Consider the following 22,342-nt stretch of genomic DNA (forward strand, 5'->3'; position numbering starts at 1 on the left):
TCTTGGTGGACAAAAGAAAACGCTAGTACAAACACGTGTCATCTTCACCGATTCGATCGAGCAGTCTCTACTTGAATCTATTCGCAAACGAGTAGTCAAAGTTCATATACCGCGGTCAACAATGCATATGATTAGATTAAATATACTTGATTATAAACACTTTTATTAACTTTTGCAAATAAGTTTACGGATGGAGACACGGAAAGGCACCTTGCCGTGCTTTATTACTACGAATTCCAAATATTCTCACAAGAGTGTTTTTTTCTTATGAATGTGTAGTTTATCGCTTAAATTGCACATTTCCTAGTAGACGGGGCGTGAATGGGATTTTCTGGGCACAGGACGACTTTCATTTTGTGGGTAGCTTAGAAAGCAATCCATGTCATGTCACGGTATTAGAAGGGAGGAAATGATATTTCTTAGCGTAATATTTTTTGAGTAGTACGGTTATTCTTATTTAAACGTTAGAAAAACGGTTAGTACTTAATACTTCATTTTCAAGAGACGGGTATCGTGGGACGTTTCTGGGTATAGCAAGACGGGCTCCAGATCGTTTTGCTCTTCGAGTGCGCAATTTCCTAAATGAATAATTTTCAGGCCGCAGGATAAGCTTTGTTTCACTAGCTTCACCGACCCCATTGCAGGGGAAACCACGAAGCCTTCAACTTACCATACCCGACAAATCATTGAGGGGAATAATCAAAGCCTTACCGTCGATTTGCAATAAATGAAGAATTGGATCAGTGTGAAAGAAGCTTTTCGAACCGTAACTCCGGAGATGCTTCACAAAATGACAAGGAGTATTTGGAGACGCGTAGCTGTTTGTGATCTGCTCGACGGTGAATACACAGATCCACTGGATAAAAATTCGTAAGTACAGATGTATATAAATGTTGAAAATATTTAGTTGAATCCACATCGTATATGTGTCTAAAGGGACGGAGACTTCTCGGTTATATTGTATGTCGTTTAAGAATCGACTGTAATCTTCATTTTTTAATATTTGATTTTATAGTTTTGAATATATTTTCTTTTAGAGTTTTGTACATTCATTCTATTTGTGTAAGCAGTAAACGACTTGTTTCCATTGTAGAATGAAAGCACTCTTCCGGTTATTCACTCATCAAAAGGTATAACAGTAATTTTCATTGCATCATCTTTTTTTTTTTTTTAGAAAAAAATAAAAAAAGTACTTGAACGAAAATTGTAAAAAAGTATGTTTTCTTTTTAAATACGCTGTTTCCTGTTTCATTAAATAAATATGAAATTATTAAAATCAAATTATTATTACTTATGCAGGTTTATAGACATATTGTTCTTTCGGTGGTTAGTCGTTATCATCGGAATATGTTTGAAGTAAATTAAAAAAACAAAAAACCGTACACGGATTATATGAAAAGCGATTATAATATTAACAAGCTCGCAGATCTTCTATTGTAAATGTAATTACAATAAATTATAAGTACTTTTTAAGTTATTCTTTATTAGATATTTGTTTAACTGTATGCACACTCGTATACGGTACGATAGTAAATGTAATGTTTTAGACTGTATTGTAGGCTTGGTTATTATGTTTTTTTTTATTGGAAAGCGATAAAAATAAAGAAAATCAGAAAAGCTTGTAGTTTTATAGCCAACAACGAATGGAAGGGTGGTGAGGTGAAATAGTGTAAATGTTGTAGTGCGTCTAATAATAGTAGTGAACCGGCAGGGATACCTTATCTCACAGACCCATACCTCCCTCCCATCATCATCTTCCGACGGTCAGGTTACGTCGACTACGTTTGTATGTGTGTAAAAAAAAGTAACCGCCAGCCAAGTAGTCCTTTTTCATATAACACGCTCATGGGAGAAATACGTTTCCGTATTACTCACTTGATTTCTTTCACAAACATACGAGTATTTTGCCGATGATATTTTTCGATCAGAAATTGGAATTTTATTTCCCGATATTAAGTTAGAAATTCATCATTTTAAACATTCACTATTTAGATTTTAAAGATATTTGATCATCCTAATTTTATCTGTTCGATATCTTTTTATAATCCGGAGGCGAGCAGTAATACTCCAAATCTCTCCTACCCGATCTTGCTTACTGACCAGAAAGGTAGTAGTTTTTCTTCCTCAAAAAGGTAGTCGTATTACAATTAATGATTACCTCTTTAATTGTAATACATAGCCATTTGGCTAGTTATATCAACAAAATAAAAGATGACTAGATCTAAAACGGGCGTCAAGGGAATTCAAAATTCATAACTGCTAGGGTAGAACAAAAATAACCATTACATTCCGATACAGTTTTGTACAGGCACAGTTTCGCCCAGTGCTTGTTTCTTATTGGATTTGCTCCCTGCATAGGTTTTATAAAATAAATTCACGTTGGAAAAATCAGTTTCTTCAGCATGTATCCGCAAATTACGTCTGCTGCTTCGACACTTGATTTAAGAAATCCCGCCTGGTTTTAACTATCCTTATTACTAAATTGTTTTTTCTAATATTTTACGCGTTTTCTCTTGAATGTATTCAGACTATTCTTTTTCGAAACTTCTCTTTCTTCGGCCAAAAAAAATGAACCGTTCACGCGAATCCCACGGAAAATGCATAGACTATTATCGATAATGTTTATTTACCGTAAATTGAAATTTCCACGGCCTGTTGATATTTGCGTACGGTCTATGACAGACCTCTTTTTGGAAGACCAGTGTCATGTTGGCTTTCCTGTCATGATAACATCGTTCCCTTATCTTTCATTTTAGTGAACGTATTGTAGAACGACGTTCTTCTCATATGTCGATAGTTTCTTATGTTACTTTAGAAATTGATCGATCTGGAAAATTACACAATTCTGTTCCTTCAATATTACAATCTGATCGATGCTGGTGATTTTCTTACCATCACTTAATTTATTATTTTCTTTATCTTTGTTAGTTAAGACTAAGTAATTTTAAGTTAATTTAACATTTTCTTTTCACTTGTTAATATTTTAGTGTTGATTACATTAATGGAATCGTCTTTTATAAAACAGAACATTTTAAATGAAAATAAAATAATTCGAAAAGTTATCTAAAAAAGCGAGTGTGAAGAGAATTTCGTATAAATGAAAATGCAGTAAAATACAAGGAAAAATTCTTGAGTTGTTTTAATAATTAAAAAGGAACGCCATAAAGCAGGTAGTTATTCACTTCAAGAAAATGCGATCTCTCCTTACATCCTACATCAAACGCAATTTTGACGAAAAGTAGGTTACACGAGTAGAATTCAAAATTTTCATTTAATTCACAAACAAACATTTTCCTACTTGTCTCAAACTATTTGTTATCGTAAAGAAAATTAATTTCACTTGTGTGTTGATACTCTACGAAAATATAAGAAAATTTTTTATTGAACCCTCAGACTATCTGCAGTGGTGATGTAAAGTCTCGAAAGTCCATATTGAAAGCACGAGAAGGAAAATTTATAATAATCTTTTTCGTTCAGGTTTTGAAAATTCCTTTAATGAATTTTCTATGTTACTTAATGATATACGTTTGTTATAAGCAGCGACAGAAAATTTAAAAATATTACATTCGTGAAAATCTTTATTCCAGTAAATAAAATTGTGTTACAGCTATGAAAAATGTCGCCATAGTAATATTATCAGATGAACATTATTGAATTATCTGTGACCTGGTACTTTTTCTCATAAATATGCTTAAGTTAGAGAGCCTTCAGACCGGCATAGTACGCCGCCAGATCGTGATTTATAATTACATTTTACTTATGATTCGTTACGAATGCTTTTAGAAAAAAGGCTGGGAATTTGAGGTAATGATCTTTTCATTAGTAATAGACATGGTTACCTTAAAGCTTTCAGAATAGGTAGGTAGTGCTAATTTTACTTTAATAGTTAACGTGTTGACGTAAATAATTATTATCGTTTTTAAGTTTAAGCATTTATATGTGAAGTTTTTTCGAAAAGAGTTCACGCAGATGTTTACATGATAAATATTACATCTGTTGAAGATGTAAGCAATTTTTTTTTTTTTTTAAATTTGTTCATCTACTCTGATTTTATATTTATAAACTACCTGAAGTTAAAATAAATACTTTATTCCAGTTATTATAACATTTCAATGTTGTTGGCTCGTTATTTTTATCGCTTAAGATCTGTTACAGGTCGTAGAATTATGTATTTTTATTGTATAATTACTTTTATTATATTCTAATTAATACCTCATTGTTTATTCTCTTTGAGCTTGAAATCTCCACTAATTATTGCAAAAATCAAATCATATTTAATATATAATAGCAATCATTCTGTGTTTATAATTTTGGCCTGATTTACAACATTATTGTTGTTGAAAGATTCCGTTAAAAATTTAACTGTGCTAAATCGGTTTACAATAATATAATAAATTTATCAGTTATTTACAATAATTTTTTAATGGTAAAAAAGTAAACAGTAAAAAGTAACTGGGGGAGTCATAATGTAGTGACTGTTCCGGTGTATACACACATTTTTTTTCTCTTTTCATTTCTAGACTCAGGTTGTTGCTCAGTTGGTTCTTTCTTTGTAATTTTCTGAAGTGCACCGAATAAAAGAATGAATCCTCAGTAACAGCTAACGTAACCAGAAATAGATTTTATTGTTATAATAGCTTTATTTTTCTTAGTACCTTGTAAGGAATAATAATAATAGTAAATAAAAATTATTTTACGAAAAATTATTGAAACCTTTTTCTTTTCTGTATGTCTTTCTTATTTATTTTAAAACGGTTTTGTTTAATGGATTAAATAATATTTTTCACTTTGTCTCATTAAATGTAGTCTAAATGCCAGGAGTTCTTAAGTCATGTTTCCCAATTATTAAGAAAACAGTTAGTTAATAACATAAATGTTAAAAGTGTCGCCCCTCTGCTTTTATACATTCTTAGCGGTATTTAACCATTTAATTATATTAGTTTATTTATCCCGATAAAGATTTATCCTGATTTATAAAATCAACCGAATTTTTAACAGACAGGTTGAGAGATTCAATTCATTTGTGTTTGAAAAAAATACTGTCTGACGATTCCACAGAACGAGAAATATAATCGGATGAACGCGATGGGATTCAGTTGATTATCCGCTACAGTTTAGGAAAGATTTTGTCGAGGTAGTATCTAACTTGGCCATAGTATGCTCTATCTTTGCTGCCAAACATCGGGGCGTTAAATGTCAAACGTAGGATTGTTTAGTAGTTTAGGCAAAACATCTCAAAATATTAATCGCGTATTAATAAACATATTGATTAATATACACAACTATGACGGTTTATTCGATTTTTCCATTTTCAGTTACGCTTCATTGATCTAGAGCAGCGTTTCACAACCCAGGGGTCGCGAAATTAGCTTACAACTTTACTCGTAAACAATAATGAAAAGATTTTATGGGGAAAAGATATTGTATTATAAACATTTTACTTTGATTTATAAGTACACATGCGAAGAGAATAAATTAATGAGGTGGTTGCATTTGTTTTACATTTAAAATAAAAAAAGTAGCAGTTAATTTAAAGTAAAGTTCTCCATATGTGGATCTATGTTATACACATACAAAAGCAGGTGATGAAAGACAATCCCTATACTTAGTTTTTAGCGCACACATAGACTAAAACCGCTTGCCACAGAGATAAGACACTTTCCCCCGCGATAATAATCTGACGTCTGTATGGAAAAGAAGAATTTTTTTTCTTTTCGCCCATTTCATCGCATAGTTAAGCATATTGCACAGCCTATTCTGAAATGATCAACTTTACCAAAATTAAGTTGGTATAAAGTATTAACTTTTCAGAAACTCACTGTTCTTTTCCTGTTGCTTGTGCATCATCACTACATACTGCAATACATTATTTTGATATGTTTTCCGGTCAGTGTTATAGTTTTTAATAGCTTCATAAAAAAAAAAATTTTCAGAAAGACAATCAGAAAGATTGTAGTCCTGTTGCAAGACCAGGTATTGATTTGCAAAACAACATATTTTGTTTGACTGACTTGTTCTTCTCGCATTCATATTTCACAAAACATAAAAATTGAGAAATGTTTGCCACATCTGTTGATTCATGAAATTGAATACTAAAACAAACAAAAATTTCACTTGAATTCGCTTGTTGAGGTATCTGATCACGAACATCGGTAGCTATGTCATCAATTCGCCTTGCTACTGTGTCGTTACAAAGCGGAATTTTTTTCAATTTTTTTTGCTTCATCCACACCTATTAAAACAGTGACCATATCAATTGCAGCTGGCAGTATGAAGTTTTCTGCGATTGTATGGGGTTTCTTAGCTACACTTAATGCTACGATATAAGATGCTTTAAGTGCGCTTTTATCAGTTTGGCTTGATTTACGAATAGAAGTTGATTTTTCAGTTTATGTAATCTTTCGAAAAATTTTATGGATTTGCTTTTATGATCCAGGTATTTAGTTTCAAAGTTTCAAATCGATTTTGATGGCTTCATGCTATCATCGGAAAGGAATTGAAAGCTATTATGCTATATGCAGTGCGTATTTGGCGAGCGGAGGCTAAAATTTCAAAGTTATCGGAATATTTTACTGATGGTCCAACGATTTACGTCGCTGACGGTGTAACGGGTGGTTACCGAACTATTTCACGAGAGGCGATCTTTGTGATTGCGGGAGTGAAACCAATTTTTTTTTTTGCGGTAAACAGTTAGGAATGTTATGCTGCTAGCAAGTTGGATGAGTTGACTTCCGAAAAAATTCGGGAAATCGGTCAACATGGATTTGATTTATGGCAATCTAGATGGGATGTGACAGAAGACGAGCTGTATACACTTGATCTCTTCCCAGATATTAGCTGCTTGCGAGGCATCTCCCGGATTTCCCCAGACAAGTATGTCACACACTTTCTTTCGGAACACGGTGCTTTTCGGGGCAAGCTGGCGAGATTCGGCCTGGTTGATAATGGGTTTATGGCCGCAGTGCGGGATGTTAGATGACGCTTTTCATGTGCTATATGAGTGCATGAAATATGACGAGAAGCGTAACGAGATCATTTGTTGACTGGACATTCACAGGTCAGTGCTGAATTTGCATCAGTACTGGGGTAACCAGGCCAGATGGTCTATAGTTGAGGAATTCATGATTTACCTAGCAAAAGAAAGGATAACGGAGGGATTTAGTCCCGCTGGGCTTCATTTGTTATTTTGTCTCTTTCGTTTTTATTGTTGTTGTTTCTTTGTTTTTGTTAATTCTGTACTAGTTAAGTTGTAGTTTACGTTTTGTATGTTTTGGTTTTAGTACAAGTTGTTCAATTTTACCTCCTCGGGTAGGTGTAGGTGATTTCACTTCTTTCACTGAACGATTGCACGTTCAGTCTTTTTTAAGACTAACTGAGATGTGTTTTGTTTCTAGGTGTCCATCTTTGTTTGAAGTACAAAAATGGAAGTGTCGCTTGCGGGCATTCGCATCACGTTCGGTAAGCCTATCACGGCTAGGTACGGAGGGGGTGGCGTGGCGACCGGAAACGTCACATGATAGGTGTCTTCCCCTTCGGTATCGGGATGTCATTTTATCATTGTTCAATCTTGTCCTCTAGATAACCTGGCAGAGAATTTCTCTTCTGCGGTGGTTGAAGCCGCAGAACTCTCAATCCCTCGGAGTACGGGTCGAGAGAGAGTAGCTGGTTGGTCTTGGGACTTGACTGCGATAAAGCAGGCCGTGGGCCGACTCAGGAGAGCCGCACAGCGTGCACGTGATCCTGACCGGCGCGAGGCCTTGTTTGCAGAGTATCGTCAGAAAAGGAACGAGTATTTTCATAGAATTAGGTCTTCTAAGCGAGATTCCTGGCGCTCTTTTGTTCAGGAGCATGGGAATAAGGACCCTTGGGGTGTTGTTTATCGAGTACTTGGTCATAAGCGGAAAAAGGACAGTCTTCTGTCGGCTCTCTCGACCCAAGACGGCGTTGTAGTTGAGAAAGATCGTGTTCTATCTCTTCTGATGAACGATCTGCTCCCCGATGATACCGAGGTTGGTGAGACCTCGTATCACCGGAGAGTTCGAGCGGCGGTCGTGGATTTTGACACGGACTCTGTGTCTTCGGAGATTACTGAGGCGGAAGTCCGCCAAGTAATCTGTAGCCTGGCTAGGAACAAAGCCCTCGGATATGATGGTATTACGGTGGAGCTCCTTGTTCGCACCCTGCCTGTAATTCTGGGCCCATTGACTAGGGTGTTCAATAGGTGTTTATTAGCCGGGTATTTCCCGGCTTGCTGGAAGCGTGGTATTTTGAAGTTATTGTTCAAAGGTGGCGACAAGAACCCCACCGTCAGTTCTTCTTACCTTCCTCTGACGCTCTTGCCAGTTGTTGGAAAAGTTTTAGAGAAGGTACTTTACCTCCGCATCAATAGTAGGCTGACTTCGAATCACATGCTGATGGACGACCAGTATGGCTTTAGACCCGGTAAGAGTACACAGGACGCGATTCTTAGGGTCCTGGACCTGGCTTCAGGCAGCGAGTACAAATATGTACTCGGTGTCTTCTTGGACAAATCCGGGGCATTTAATAACTTGTGGTGGCCCTCTGCCTTGTTTCAATTGCAGAAGCGTGGTTGCACGCGGGATGAAATTAGGACTCTCTCGAGTTACTTCAGCAACAGAACTGTTGTCCTTCGTGACGGCAGTTCGCAAGTAGGAAAGACTCTGTCAAAAGGATGTCCACAGGTCAGTGTATTAGGTCCACTCGTCTGGACCATCGAGTTTGACTCTCTCATGCGGCTACGTTTGCCCGGTGGCTGTCGTATTGTGGCTTATGCCGACGACGGGCTGCTGCTGGTTGAGGGTGGTTCGCGTGCTGAGATTGAGCTTAGAGTGGCACAGGCATGTAGGGTTTTGCGGTTGTGGAGTCTTCAGCATAAGATGGTTTTCAGTACGGAGAAAACCACTATGATGTTTTTGAAGGGCCGTCTAGCCGCGACTCGCCATCCGCGGGTTGTGATGGACGGTCGTTCAATTAGGTATGACACCCTTCAAAAGTATCTGGGTGTTATCCTTGATGAGAGGCTTCTCTTCAAGGAGCACCTGCAGTATGTGGCGAAGAAGGCAGTTGATGCTTTCTTCGGCGTTCGTAGAGTGGTCCATCCCGATTGGGGGTTGAATTTCCGTACCATGCGGATTCTTTACAAAGGTGTTTGGGAGGCCATTATGTTGTACGCTGCGCCCGTCTGGGCTCATCGTTTGCGGTACCAATGTTATAGGGACATTCTATTACGAGCCCAGCGTCTTCTTTTATTAGCGGTTGTCAGCGCATACAGGACTGTCTCGCGAGAGGCAGTAACTGTGATCGCGGGCATCAAACCTGTGGATATTTCGGCTACGGAACGTAGCCAGCGGTATGTTGCAAAGAAGGGAGGCCTTCTCACTTCTGGGCGTATGCGTGAGATCGAAGACCAAGGTTTTGACTCTTGGCAGGATAGGTGGAACACTTCTTTAACAGGTCGTTATACGCATGGTATATTCCCCAATGTTAGAGAGTTGCGAGCGGTTAGCTGGGTATCCCCCAATCGGCACACGACACAGTTCTTTTCTGAACATGGTGTCTTTAGGTATAAATTGGCTAGGTTTAGGTTGGTTGATTCCGGCTTCTGTCCGGACTGTAGGGTCGATGACACCGTGGACCATGTCCTTCACATATGTCCCCGGTACGAAGCTGAGCGTACCAGAGTTACTAGGGAACTCGAGAGAGTAAACTCTGTTTTGGATCTACGAGTCAACTGGAGGACTCGTAGAGAGTGGACAATAGTTGCTGGCTTCCTTCGCTTCATCGCCCTGAGCAGGACCGCCGAAGGGATTTAGTAGGTGATAGGGACCTGCGTGGCTAGGGACCGCCTGGGCAGTTGACTGGCCGAAGGTAGGCGCTTAAGGCAGCGTGCCTCGGTTAGAATAATTGGTGTTATTTTGGTGGAGTAAAGCTGTCGGCGGAGTTGCGGCCGCTGCCAACGGACATTGTTCCTTGTCCCGGGAACCTTGGGAACCATGGGATCCTTGTTCCGGGTGGTGCGGTCACGCTTCGACGAGGGCATTTTGTGAGCTAACGACACAGTCGGCGGGGCGTCTCTGGGTGCCGCTTCGGCGGTATGCAGCGGCGTTTCGCCGGCGGTAACGAAAGATGGTGAATGTCACGCGGGACTCCGCGATGGAGCTGTCCGGGAGTAGGCGTTTATTCTCCTCTCCCGGGCGGACCGGAGCGGAGTCAGATAGAAACTCACTTTTGAGTAATAAGCGGGGTTCTTAAGGGAACTAGGTCTAAATTTCGCTGTGTTAAACTTTCGTGGGAAAGTTTGTTATAGAGGCTGTTAGTACGGATCTGAGACATTCAGTAATTGGCTCTTTAATAGTTAGGACTAGGCGCGGGGTCTTCATTCCGCGGTTAGGCTTCTAGCTTAGTTCCTGAGGGCGACATGGTAGCTGCAGGTGTCCGTTGTCTTCTTTCTGAAGGCATAAACACGTAAAACTATCTCGGGGTGAACTTTACCGATGCAGATGACCCTCGGGGCATCTGCATCGGTGGCATCTCTGCGGGGCCTGAACTGAAAGCTGTGGTGCGCAATCAGTTTGAGGGCGAGAAGATGTTCTCCGTTAAAGCCACTACTGGCTTGGAACGGAGGGGTTGGTGTAGCGACCGAACACGCTACGAGTGGGATCTTCTCCTCTCGGGGGCGAATCGAGATGTGCAATCTTGTACTTTTACGATATAATTGAAAAAAAAATATATTTTTGGGGGTCGTGGAGCTAAAACGTTAGAGCTAAAAGAGAGTTACTGGGCTAGAGAAACGAGGATCTGCTTGACAAAGAATTATACTCGTATATTCCTTACAAAATTCTGTCCATCATCTTCATTCGAAATAATCTTGGCCCAAACACTTAAATTTTCAGATCCTTTAGAATCTTTTGTAAACTTGTTCTGGGTATTTCTATCCTAACAGAATCTTAGTTGACATTAGTAACTATTTAATTATTTTACTTTAAAATTTCCGCAATAAGTTATTTGCTTTCAAAAACGCAACTAGTGTAGGCATATCTGATCGTGGACTATCTCTCCAGTATCTTCAAATTTTATTTTCAGTTTAAGCAGATATATGCGGTTCGATAGTGCAGAATTATAAAATATCGCAAATTCTTCACGGAGGGCACCGTTATACTTTATTTTTTCAACACAGCCGTAAAAACTCTTTTTTATATTATGTTCTTAAACGTCATTGCTCCCAATACAGATACAAATTGAACTAAACAACTATTGAACACTAATTACACCGCCTGATTAATACAAACTGCAAAACTAAAATTTCCCAGCTGTTATAGAATTTAAATCTGCTCGCCGACGAACTGACTTTCAGCCCTTTAGACTAACGTGTATGTGTGTATATATATATATATATATATATATGTATTCGAGGTTTATACTATTTTTATGCTAGTAAAAGGATTTACCTTATATAAGTAAGAAAGATAAAATTACTTCGGTTTGATTCAAGAATTTGAAACTGATTCTTCTTTATTCGCTATTACTTTTAATTGAACATTTTTTAGCGTCTACTACAGAGTTTAATGCAAAGTTTACCTTTTGTTATTAATTAAAACACCCTTTCATACATTTTTATTTTTTAAAGTTTTATTTGGATTTTAAAACGCTTTATCGATATCTAAATAAATACCTTGCCGTTTGTTTATGTGTCTTGTAAGTTCGGTTCAAAATTAACATAGTTTTCTGGTTTTCCTTCATTAAATCTTCCCTCTAGAATTGTATATATTTGACCTCACTTTAAACTTTGTTCGGATTAATGGATATGAACCGATCAATTAAGTAAGTAAATAAGTATACTCCTCAATCGGTTCAAAACGTCATGTGTCAGAAGTTTGTCTCTTAGTGTTGTAAGTCATTTCCTTCGAGCCTGCCATGTGCTCCAGGACAATTTTGACTTAATGATCCCTCTCGGACTTTTTGAATTAATATTGACTCAAACCTATTCCTTAATACAACTAAAAAATCTTTTTCCTAAAGAAGATGATGTTAGACAAATACTTAATTAATATTTTAGATTTTTGTTAATCATTTTTGTTCTTTCAGTAATTGATAATTAATATTTATAACTGTTTATATTTTTAAATACTGTAGCTCTTTATTAATTTTTCTAATAATTAGTTAATATCGCTTAAACGTTCAAAGAAAAGTCTTTATAAAGGGCGGATCATAGTGAAATCAGTGACTAAAGGAAACAGGTAAAGCCTCTAGTGTTCGAAAAAACTTATACGTTTGAGGTAACGTTTTAGCAAACTTATTACACGGAAGCTACTTTTTTATTATTAATTATTCGTAGTACAATATATGTATTAATTGATGCACGCATGGATGCTAGTGACGATTTTAAACATTATGTCATTGTTAAAGGATAAATTATTTTACTCGCTTATTTTTTCAGGTATGGAAGCAATAATGTCTGAATTTTTTAACGACACGACTACAGCGTTTTATATTATATTAATAGTATGGATAGCGGATCAGTACGATGCCATTTGTTGTCACACAACAGTAACGAAAAAATATTGGTTAAGGTGAGTTTTGCGTATTTTTTTTGTTACTATGTATTTATTTAATATTAAATTCTTTATCTAAGAAAACTGAAAATTAGGTTTAATTTGACCATTAAAAATGATTTCTTTGTGATGTGTACTTAAAAGAAAGGCATCAGCAAGACGTATTATTACTACGCATAAGAAGAGGAAAATCTTGTGCGACGTATTGTCTGAATACAGGAACGAAAACAATCGTTCTTCTAGACATGTTTTACTTTTTATTTCTTTTGAAAGTGGGTATTATTTTTGATAGATTTTTTTTTAGTGTCTTTTATTTGTTTTACTTATTTTTGGAGTTTACTGTAAGACAAATCTTCTTTCGATATCAAATTCTTTGTTTCGCTTCATTAAATTGGCAACGTAATTTTCCGCGAAACTGAACTGTAAGAAGTCCGTCCAATCAATGTTGACAAGAATAATGGTTGATAGAAGGGGGTGATAACTTGTACGTTATGTGTTCCTGTAATCCGGCAGGTGTTTTTTTCTCTAACGACCGTTGTTGTTTACAGTTGTTCGATTGTTGGATGTTGATTGTATCAGATTTATTTGTTCTGCAGACCGTAAATTTTTCCTTCTATACTCTAAAAATATTGTTCATTATTCTTGGATTGTTTTCCACCGGGTGATCGTATGGCAATTATTTCGCTAGATCATTAATCTGGAATTACCTGTTAATACAACTAATGCTTTATCTGTTGTTCACCGTGTACTCCATTTTTAATATTTAAATAACAATTTTAAAGAGAAGTAGAGTAAATTAACTGACTGATTTTTCTCGATGTGTGTGTTTTTTGATTATTCGATTACCTTCGGAACCGATTTCATTAAAAGCTTTGAATGAATTTATGAGAACAATAATCAAACATAAATTTTTTCGTAATTTAAAATATTCAATAAAGTTGTTTTTATATATTTTGTTTTTAATACATTTTCTAACAAAGTTAATTGCAAAACGCAATTTGCAATGTCGCTTCATTTTAACTTTTTAACAGCTGAGCTTATCTCCGCTGGAAAGTATTGGTTTTCTGTGTTTTACGTACTGTGAATATTAGCAAAAACATGTTTTTGACTGAAAGGTAATCTATCGGATAATAATTATTAGCTAGGAGATGGATTACTATTATACACACAAAATGTATGATAGTGTATAAAGTGTACGTAAGTGTATAATGATACCTCTATTATTCTTACTTTATTGAGACAATGGAACGATATTACATTTTTAATAAATAATTAAAAAATAATTTTTTTTAAATTATTTACTAATTAAATAATTAATAAAAGTACTGTAGCACTTAATAATTAGTTTTCGTTATAATTAGCTATTTTTTTAAAGATCTTGTGTAGACACCACATGACTGCCTTGTACGCCTATTAAATTACATATACAAATTTTTTTGCTGCATTTCATTTAAACTTATTTCATTTGAAGGTGAGATACGATCCTCTAATTAATTTAATAAAGTGTATTTTTATTTAAGTGTACAGTTACACAGTTGCTAAAATATTAGTTATTAAGATCAAATATTTATACAATCATTAATTCAACAATCTTACCTGAAATCTTAGCTTAAGTAAAAGTCCGTATATTATTCTTTAAAATAACTAGTATTGGCTATTACTATGAAAATAACTATCACTTATGATATATCATTGAAAAACTCTCAGTGAGGGCTTATTACTGCAGTTAAGAAAAAGTCAAAAATTCAATTTTTTTTTGGATTTTGGGTTTTTTGGAGACTTTTGGTCCAGTCGATTGCAATCAAAAGGGGAGGTGCACAACTAGATGTTACAACCGTCCTAAATAAAAAATTTCAACATCCTACGGCTAATCGTTATACGTACAGACGTCACGCCTAACTATTCAAAGTAGATTCAGGGGTGGTCAAAATGGATATTTCCGTTGAAATCTGAAAACCTACATTTTCGCGATCACAATACTTCCTTTACTTTGTACAAGGAAGTAAGAGTGAAAGATTACAAAAAAAATCATAAATTTGGAGATGGCTTTTTACTTTTTAATGTAATTTTAATTCAAATTTCAGTCTTGTTTATTTGATGTGAAAAGCACTGTTTTTTCTCGGAAAAAAGCTGTAATAGAAGAAATAAATGACTTTTCTTTATTTTATATTTTGTTTGAAATATTTGTCAGTAGTAAATTATTGAGTTTATGATACGATTTTATTTAGATAATAGCTGAGTTTCTTGATTGATTGATTTCTGTGATATTCCAGAAATTTGTGGATGTCAGAAATTTTTGGCCTTTATGCGACTGCGTTCCATATCTGTGCAAGTGGTGAAGGCTTGTTACATCTGACTAGTCTGGCTTGAGTATTGTTAAATATAAACCGACAGAATGGTGTGGTCGGGTTTTAAGTATCGAGAAACCGATAATGTTAAAATGTAATTATGAATACCTTACATAACGTAAATTATGTATACATAATTTACGTTAACACTGATAAACATAATTTCCGTTTCCTAACATGCGATACATAATTTTAATCTGTATTTTTATGATAAAAACGATTATGAACTCAGAAGTTTTCTATCACCCACCATTTTTGAAAAAGTTTTAAATTTTAATTAAAGGATTTTTTTTCATTTTTCAACGTATAGTTAGCATTTTAAGCTCCTATATTGTACTTCGTAAGCTCATTTTTTATTGTTTAACTTTGTTAACATAATTTGTAAACTATAAACAAACAATACTAGAAAACTTAAATCAGAATTAATCATACATAGTCACATATTATGACATCATATCTAATACCGAAGAGTGAGCAGGGACACAGTGATGTCTGTGCAAGTCAAAACGTGTAGCTGAAAACACAGCTGTATTAAGCACTGGATTTAGGAATGAATTAATTTTGTTCAGTGTCATTGCTGTCTTAAGTTTGTTAACAGTGCAGTGTCATAATGCCTCGAAAATGTGTAAATGCGGATGCCTTTTCTTATCTATGTGGTGAGTTTACCGTAAAATCAAATAGAAAAAACATTACACCTTTAATTAAAAAAGCATACCATTTGTTCTTTCAGTGTAAAATTGGTGATCAGGATAAGACGTGGACTCCTCCTATAGTATTCAATAATTGTTCTGTGTGTTTAAGAGGATGGCTGAAAGGTACACGGAACGCTTGGCCATTTGGTGTACCTGTGGTTTGGTGTGAATCAAAGAATCACGTAACCGATTGTTACTGTTGCTGTAAAATATCCTTCATTGCAATCTGCAATTAGGCCTGTATCTCACAATGAAATTTCGAAAGCAGCGATGAAGAATCAGGCAGTACTGAAGACAACAGTGATTTTGATTTTGAATTACCTTCCAATAAGCCACTTGCTATATCACAAGGTGTATTAAATGACTTTGTTAGGGATTTAAATTTATCAAAAAATCAAGCTGAACTGTTGAAAATACAAAAGTACAAAAAATACAAACATTTCGCCCTTTCGAAGCGGACAAAAAGAACTTTCTCAGTACTTTATAGGTGAAAATAATTCGGTTTATTGCACATATATTTATGAGCTTATGCTGCACAGGACAAGTTCATAAGCATGAGGGCTGGCGCCTTTTCATCGATTCGTCCAAGTATAATTTAAAAGTGGTTCTACTACACAAAAGTAACAAATATCCTACGATACCAATCGCTTATGGTATTAATTTAAATGAGACATACGATGTGATGAAAGACGTTCTTGAAAAAATAAATTATAAGAAACATAGCTGGAACATATGTGGTGATTTGAAAGTTATAGCTATTTTGTTACGCATGCAGTTAGGCTATATGTGTTTTCTTTGCGAATGAGACAGCCGAGCTAGTGATAAACATTGTTACCAAAGAGTGGAAGAAACGAGACAACGTAACTCCAAATGGGAAAAATATTATTCATGAGTCCTTAATTGAAGCCAAGAAGTATGTTTACCTCCTCATCATATCAAGGTAGGACGAATGAAACATTTTGTAAAAGTAATGAGGAAGGTTAGTCCTGTATTTTTGTATATCAGGCAGAAATTTCCGAATGTAAGTAAAGGAAAAATTAAAGAAGAAATATTTGTTGGTCCTCAATAAGAGAGTTAGTCAAACATGAGATGTGTTTAACTGATTGTTAAACAATGTAGAAAGTGCAGTTTGGGCTTCATTTAAATACGTTTGCAAAAACGATCTCGGGAAACAAAAATCCGTCAATTACCACGATATTGTTAATCTACTTCTTACTTCGTACAGAATTATGGGATATAATATGTCTTTGAAAATACATTTCATCCACTTACATCTGGATTTTTTTCCCGGACAATCTCGGAGACGTAAGTGACGAACACGGTAAACATTTCCACCGAGACATTTCGGTGACGGTAAGCCGCTATAAAGGGAAATGGAATACTAACATGCTAACCGATTACTGTTGGACATTAATTCGGGATGTGCCTGAGGCTATTTATAAAAGAAAAGCATCAGTGAAATCATTCTAACACAGGTATGGCCATACAAAATTGTAAATTTTACAGTTTTTAACAATATTTTCTCTAAATTGTTTTTGAAGGGTAATTTATTTAAAACTGTAAAATAATTGCATTTACAGATCTGTAATGTATGCATCTGTACGATCTGTAGAAAAACATTGAAAAGAATTATTTTTTGTCTATCATTGTAATTTATAGGAAGTACAGTAACCGCCGCCACTTAACGGCGAGCTTCGATGATTAACCTTACGTCACTTCTATATGTTGTTTGAAACATTGACCACGATAGTCATCTCTTAGTAGCATAAACGTGACGCAACTGTTTACGAATCAATCTATTTTTATTACAGTATTAAAAAAGTTTCATTACGATTCATATACAAGACAGTTATTTTTGTTTTTCTTTTTCTTTTTGTGTATATTAAGTTCAGTTCTGTGGTTCTGTCCCTCGGTATGGTTCTTTTGGCGTGTGTAATATATTTTGTTATGTAGTCAATATACGATAAGATATTTTGTAATAAGTTTTTATCGTGGTTTACGGTTCAAACTTTCAAAATAGTTCGTACACGTGCGAATAGTTATGGCTGAAGTTAAGTCTGTTGTGAAAGGTAAAAACTTCGAAACAGGCACGCGAAATTGCAAACAACGTGTGTGATTTGATAAAGAAAGAACCTTTAGCTGTAGGAAAATTAAAAAACGACAAATTGACAAGCATTTATTTATTTGCTATACAAAAATGTGAATAGAGAACTACAGCTGGCTGTGGTATTTCCAGGACTCAGGTCACAGCCTAAGAAAAGGAAATAGAACTTCTTCGATCCGAGGGGTGACAATGTTCGTTCATCATCACAAAAAAGAAAATGAAATGTTCTAAAACAGTTGCTGGATAGATGATTTTGATAAATGTGTGGTTACGCGAAGTCTGAGAATGAATTTCTCTCAAAGATAGAGGGGAGCTGCCTTTCTTTTCTTTTCCTGTTTAGCTTCCGGTAACTACCGTTCAGATAATACTTCAGAGGATGAATGAGGATGACATGTATGAGTGTAAATGAAGTGTAGTCTTGTACAGTCTCAGTTCGACCATTTCTGAGATGTGCGGTTAATTGAAACCCAACCACCAAAGAACACCGGTATCCACGATCTAGTATTCAAGTCCGTGTAAAAATAACTGGCTTTACTAGGACTTGAACGCTGGAACCCTCGACTTCCAAATCAGCTGATTTGGGAAGACGCGTTCACCACTAGACCAACCCGGTGGCTCAGAGAGGAGCTGCCTACAGTTAACAAGCTTTGTAAAGAAATTAAAATTAATTTTAACGGCAGTTAAACTAGTTTAAAAATGAATTTTGAAAGAATTAGGTTTTAAGTAGCGCAAAACAGAAAACGAAAGGAAAATTTTAAGTGAAAAACATGATATTTGGCAAAAAAGGATTTCATATTTGCTGGAAATCATTAATTTTAGAAAATGTAACCGGGTGATCGTGTACTTAGATGAAGCCTGTGTTTTATCATCTCATTCAACGGCAAAATCATGGGCTGACGTTCGCGGTGGTGAACTTTATTTACCAATAAATAAAGGCTTAATTATTATTCTCGCTAGAGGTGTTAATGGACTTTATTTCAAACGCAGTGTTAATTTGGACAGCCAATCAAAAAGTGGCCATTACCATCATAGCATGAATACTAAAAATTATTTGAAATAGGCTGAAGAAAAATTAGTTCCTAACCTTTCTACTGAGTCTGCAGTAGTGATTGAGAATGCTCCGTGTCATAATACCTTTTCTGAAAAACTTTCAGTATCATCAAACAAGAAACAAGACATGACTGTTTGGCTACAGAAATATCATATTCCAGTTTTGTCTCAGTTGTATAAACCAAAATCGGATGAACTAATTAAGTTGAACAAAAGTAACAGAAAACTTTAGCAATTTGATGAATTGTTGGAAAAAAGTGAACATCCAGTTCTGCGGCTTCCACCTTACCACCTATTTAAATCAAATCGGGTTGGTATGGTCAGAGGTAAAACGACATTTTGCAAGCCACAACACAACGTTTAAGATGTCAGATGTGCAGAAACTTTGTGAAGATAAAATGAATTCGAGAGCTACGAACACTGGAAACCTTACAGTGAAAAGGTTAAAACAATCGAAGGTGAATATTGGAAATAACAATCGTTAATAGATTCTCTAACAGAATCGTTCATTGTCACAGTAATAACAGTGGCAATAATTAGACTAAAGGTAGTAATGAGAGCGAGGAGAGCGTTCTAGCTGATGGATTAAATGGATGATTCATTTTCCAGTTAGTTATTAAAGTTATAGTAATAACCATCTATCGCAATATTTACCGTGTAATTAGTAATCCGTTATTACATCTTAATATGTACAGTACAGAATTAGCCGACTGTATTTCATTTCAAAATTGTTCCATTCATTTGTTAAAAATAGAACAATTATTTGTTACGGGAGATTACTAAAAATGAAGAATATGTTTTTACGTTGGATTGTAATCGTCGCCTTTCCAAGCTCGTCGTTACTTGGCGGCGACTGTACGTATATTGTGTACAACGCTCGACGTCTATAGGTAGTTAATTTGGAATAAATGTTTATTAACATCAAGTACGTACTCTTAAATTTCTTTAAAAGGTATATTAAATTTAAATGAGAGTCACCTGGAATAAATGAAGTTTTTGAATCGATTACATTACGTCATTTAACAAATAACGGTTAAATCAATGTCCAGTTCAGTAGTGAATGATTTGAAAATGAGGAAATAAAAAAGACATGTTAGGTATTAGGGAGAATGAAATTCCAATGTTTTCTGTCCGCCCACTATTTACTCAATGTTTGTAGAAGGCTAGCAGTTAGAATATTTACTATTGTGCCGACTCTTGCATCTACACCAGTATGAATTATTTATTGCCGTATTCATCGAATCCATTGTTAGCCCTTGTATTGTTGGTTTCACTTTAAGACTAAACCGGGGCTCAAGCCTTCTCTTAAAAACGTGGCAAATGAGTGGAACGTTTCACGTGATGGAAGGTTTATGCTTAAATTTATTATACATTTGTTGGAGGATCGTGTGTCTATGTAAAAACCACCGACCGTTGTTCAGGCTTCTCCCAACCATTGAAATTTTTCCCAGTCTTAAACAGGTTTTGCCTAGCGACTGATAAATCTTGCACCTATAAAGTGATGTTCCAGTCGAATAAACGATTTTTTGTTTGACTGCCTTGCTCTTGGGGCTCTAAAGACTGGATCGTGGAACAAAAAATCTCAGAATTTCACGTTCTCTTATTAATAGCAAGACCTAAACTGGTCTTTTATTAATGGCGAGATTTACAGCGCGATATAAAGTGCTGTTCTGTATAGAAGCTTCACAATAAGTTTGCTTCGTTAAAATGTCACCGATAAAATAGAAAAATTTCGGTTCTTCTACGGTGGATCCGATCACCAGGTATTGATATAGATTACCGTTACTGTATCTGGACACAAGAAACACAGAGTTTCTTTCATTTTAACAGGTTATATTTCATTTTAGAAATTATTGTAGACCGTATCCAACCTTTAACCGATTTTATATTATAAAATTGGTGAATTTATTTTTTAATATTTCAAGGTTGGTGTAAATCTGTCTGAAGACTTCGTTGCCACTAAGGGGTTTTACGGCAGGGGTGTTGTATTCCCTAGCGTTATTTAAAATCTACGAGAGGTTATCTCTGAAGTAAAGACCGTTTTATTGTAATAAAAATTATTCTGAAAACTTTCTAAATATTTTTTTTTTATTTCTCTTTAACTACACACCTTTTAATACTTCTCTATATAATCGCTACATGAATTAAGACATTTATCGAAGTGATACACCAGCTTCAATATAGCCTCGTCGTATTCTTCTGCCGCTAGCCCATTTAGCCACTGATTAACAGTATTTTTATGTTTATCGTCACCCGTGAATTGCTTACCACACAAAATTTCTTTCAATTTCCCAAACGAGTGGTAATCAGAAAGAGCTAGGTCCGTACTACATGGTGGTTGATCGTAAATTTCCCATCCAGATGTTCTCAGTAAATCAGGTGTCGGACCCGCAACATGTGGACGTGCATTATCGTGCAGCAGGACGACGCCGTCGGTCAGCCGCCCAATGCGACCAATAACAGCTCTTGAAACATCCGGAAAGAGAAGGACCAGGTCGGAAATTGTCGAGTGACGATATTTTCTGATTTCATGATCGTCGCGTTTCAAGTCCTCGGTGATTATCGAGGGCCTCCTCCCCGAACGTTTTTCATCATTCACATTAATTCTGTTATTTCTAAACCTATCACACCGTTTTCGGACGTTTCTTTTATTCATTACATTATTACCGTACACAGCAACCAACTGCCTATGAATTTCAGCTGGTTTAACAAATGTATGACTCCACGCATTTCACATTCGGCGGCAACATCGATTTTACTATTCATTTTAAAATGTAATAACTCACACGTAGTCAACGATACTACAACACGACAACTTACAGACAACAATGCAGTGTCTACTTTACTAGCGTGGCCACGAACGACACAGGTTTGCCAATCTTAAGAAATTTCCCAGCGGTCTTTACTTTAGAGATATCCCTCGTATAAACAGAAGACTGTGAAATATTGGACTCGTAAATGCGTTCAAATTGGAGTTCGGATGGAGAAAAACTCATTTTTTGCAGATGATCAGATTATTTTGGCAGAGGATAGGGATGATATTTTGTATAAGATGAGAGCTTAATTATTTAATATAATAAAGTGGGGAATGGAAATTATTGTAGTAAAGACACGGTACATGGTGGTCGGAGGAAAAGAAGAGGATTTAGAAACGTTGTTGGGAACTATGAATGAAGCATTCTGATGAATTTAAATGTCTTGGGATAACATTAACATCTGGTGGAAAAGATACTACGGATATTATGGGTAAGATTATAAAAGGGAAGGGAAGGGAATTGCAAGATGGTTGCATTCAGTTTTGTGGAATAAACATATCTCCATGAAAAATAAACATAATATTTTTAAAAGTGTAGTTGAAAGGAGCGTAGCGTATGAATCTGAGCTGTAGACTATACATGAAATGATGAATGAACAGAGACTGTAGAGATGATGTACTGGGTAAAATATTGCCTACATATTTGTTACATTGATGGATAGAGTAAGAGAAATTATGAAGGTCACATCATCTTTAATCGACAATGTAGCAGTTAGGCAGCTGCTATGATCATCTGCGGAGAATAGGTCCAGACATTGCCT

The 22,342-nt window shown here is 35.7% G+C and overlaps 1 protein-coding gene across 12 annotated transcripts in view; it reads left to right on the top strand.

Annotated features, from left to right (window-relative positions):
* LOC142321817 (membralin) overlaps window positions 1-22,342 on the top strand; it is a 261,594-nt gene that overhangs the window by 179,893 nt on the left and 59,359 nt on the right. For all 12 annotated transcript variants that reach the window (XM_075360229.1, XM_075360228.1, XM_075360235.1 and 9 more), the window contains one exon: window positions 12,458-12,590. In XM_075360229.1, coding sequence (XP_075216344.1) covers window positions 12,458-12,590 — 133 coding nt within the window. The remainder of the gene's footprint in view (window positions 1-12,457; window positions 12,591-22,342) is intronic.

This window comes from Lycorma delicatula, chromosome 3 (assembly GCF_047948215.1).
Source record: "Lycorma delicatula isolate Av1 chromosome 3, ASM4794821v1, whole genome shotgun sequence".
Classification (NCBI taxonomy): Eukaryota; Metazoa; Arthropoda; class Insecta; order Hemiptera; family Fulgoridae; genus Lycorma; species Lycorma delicatula.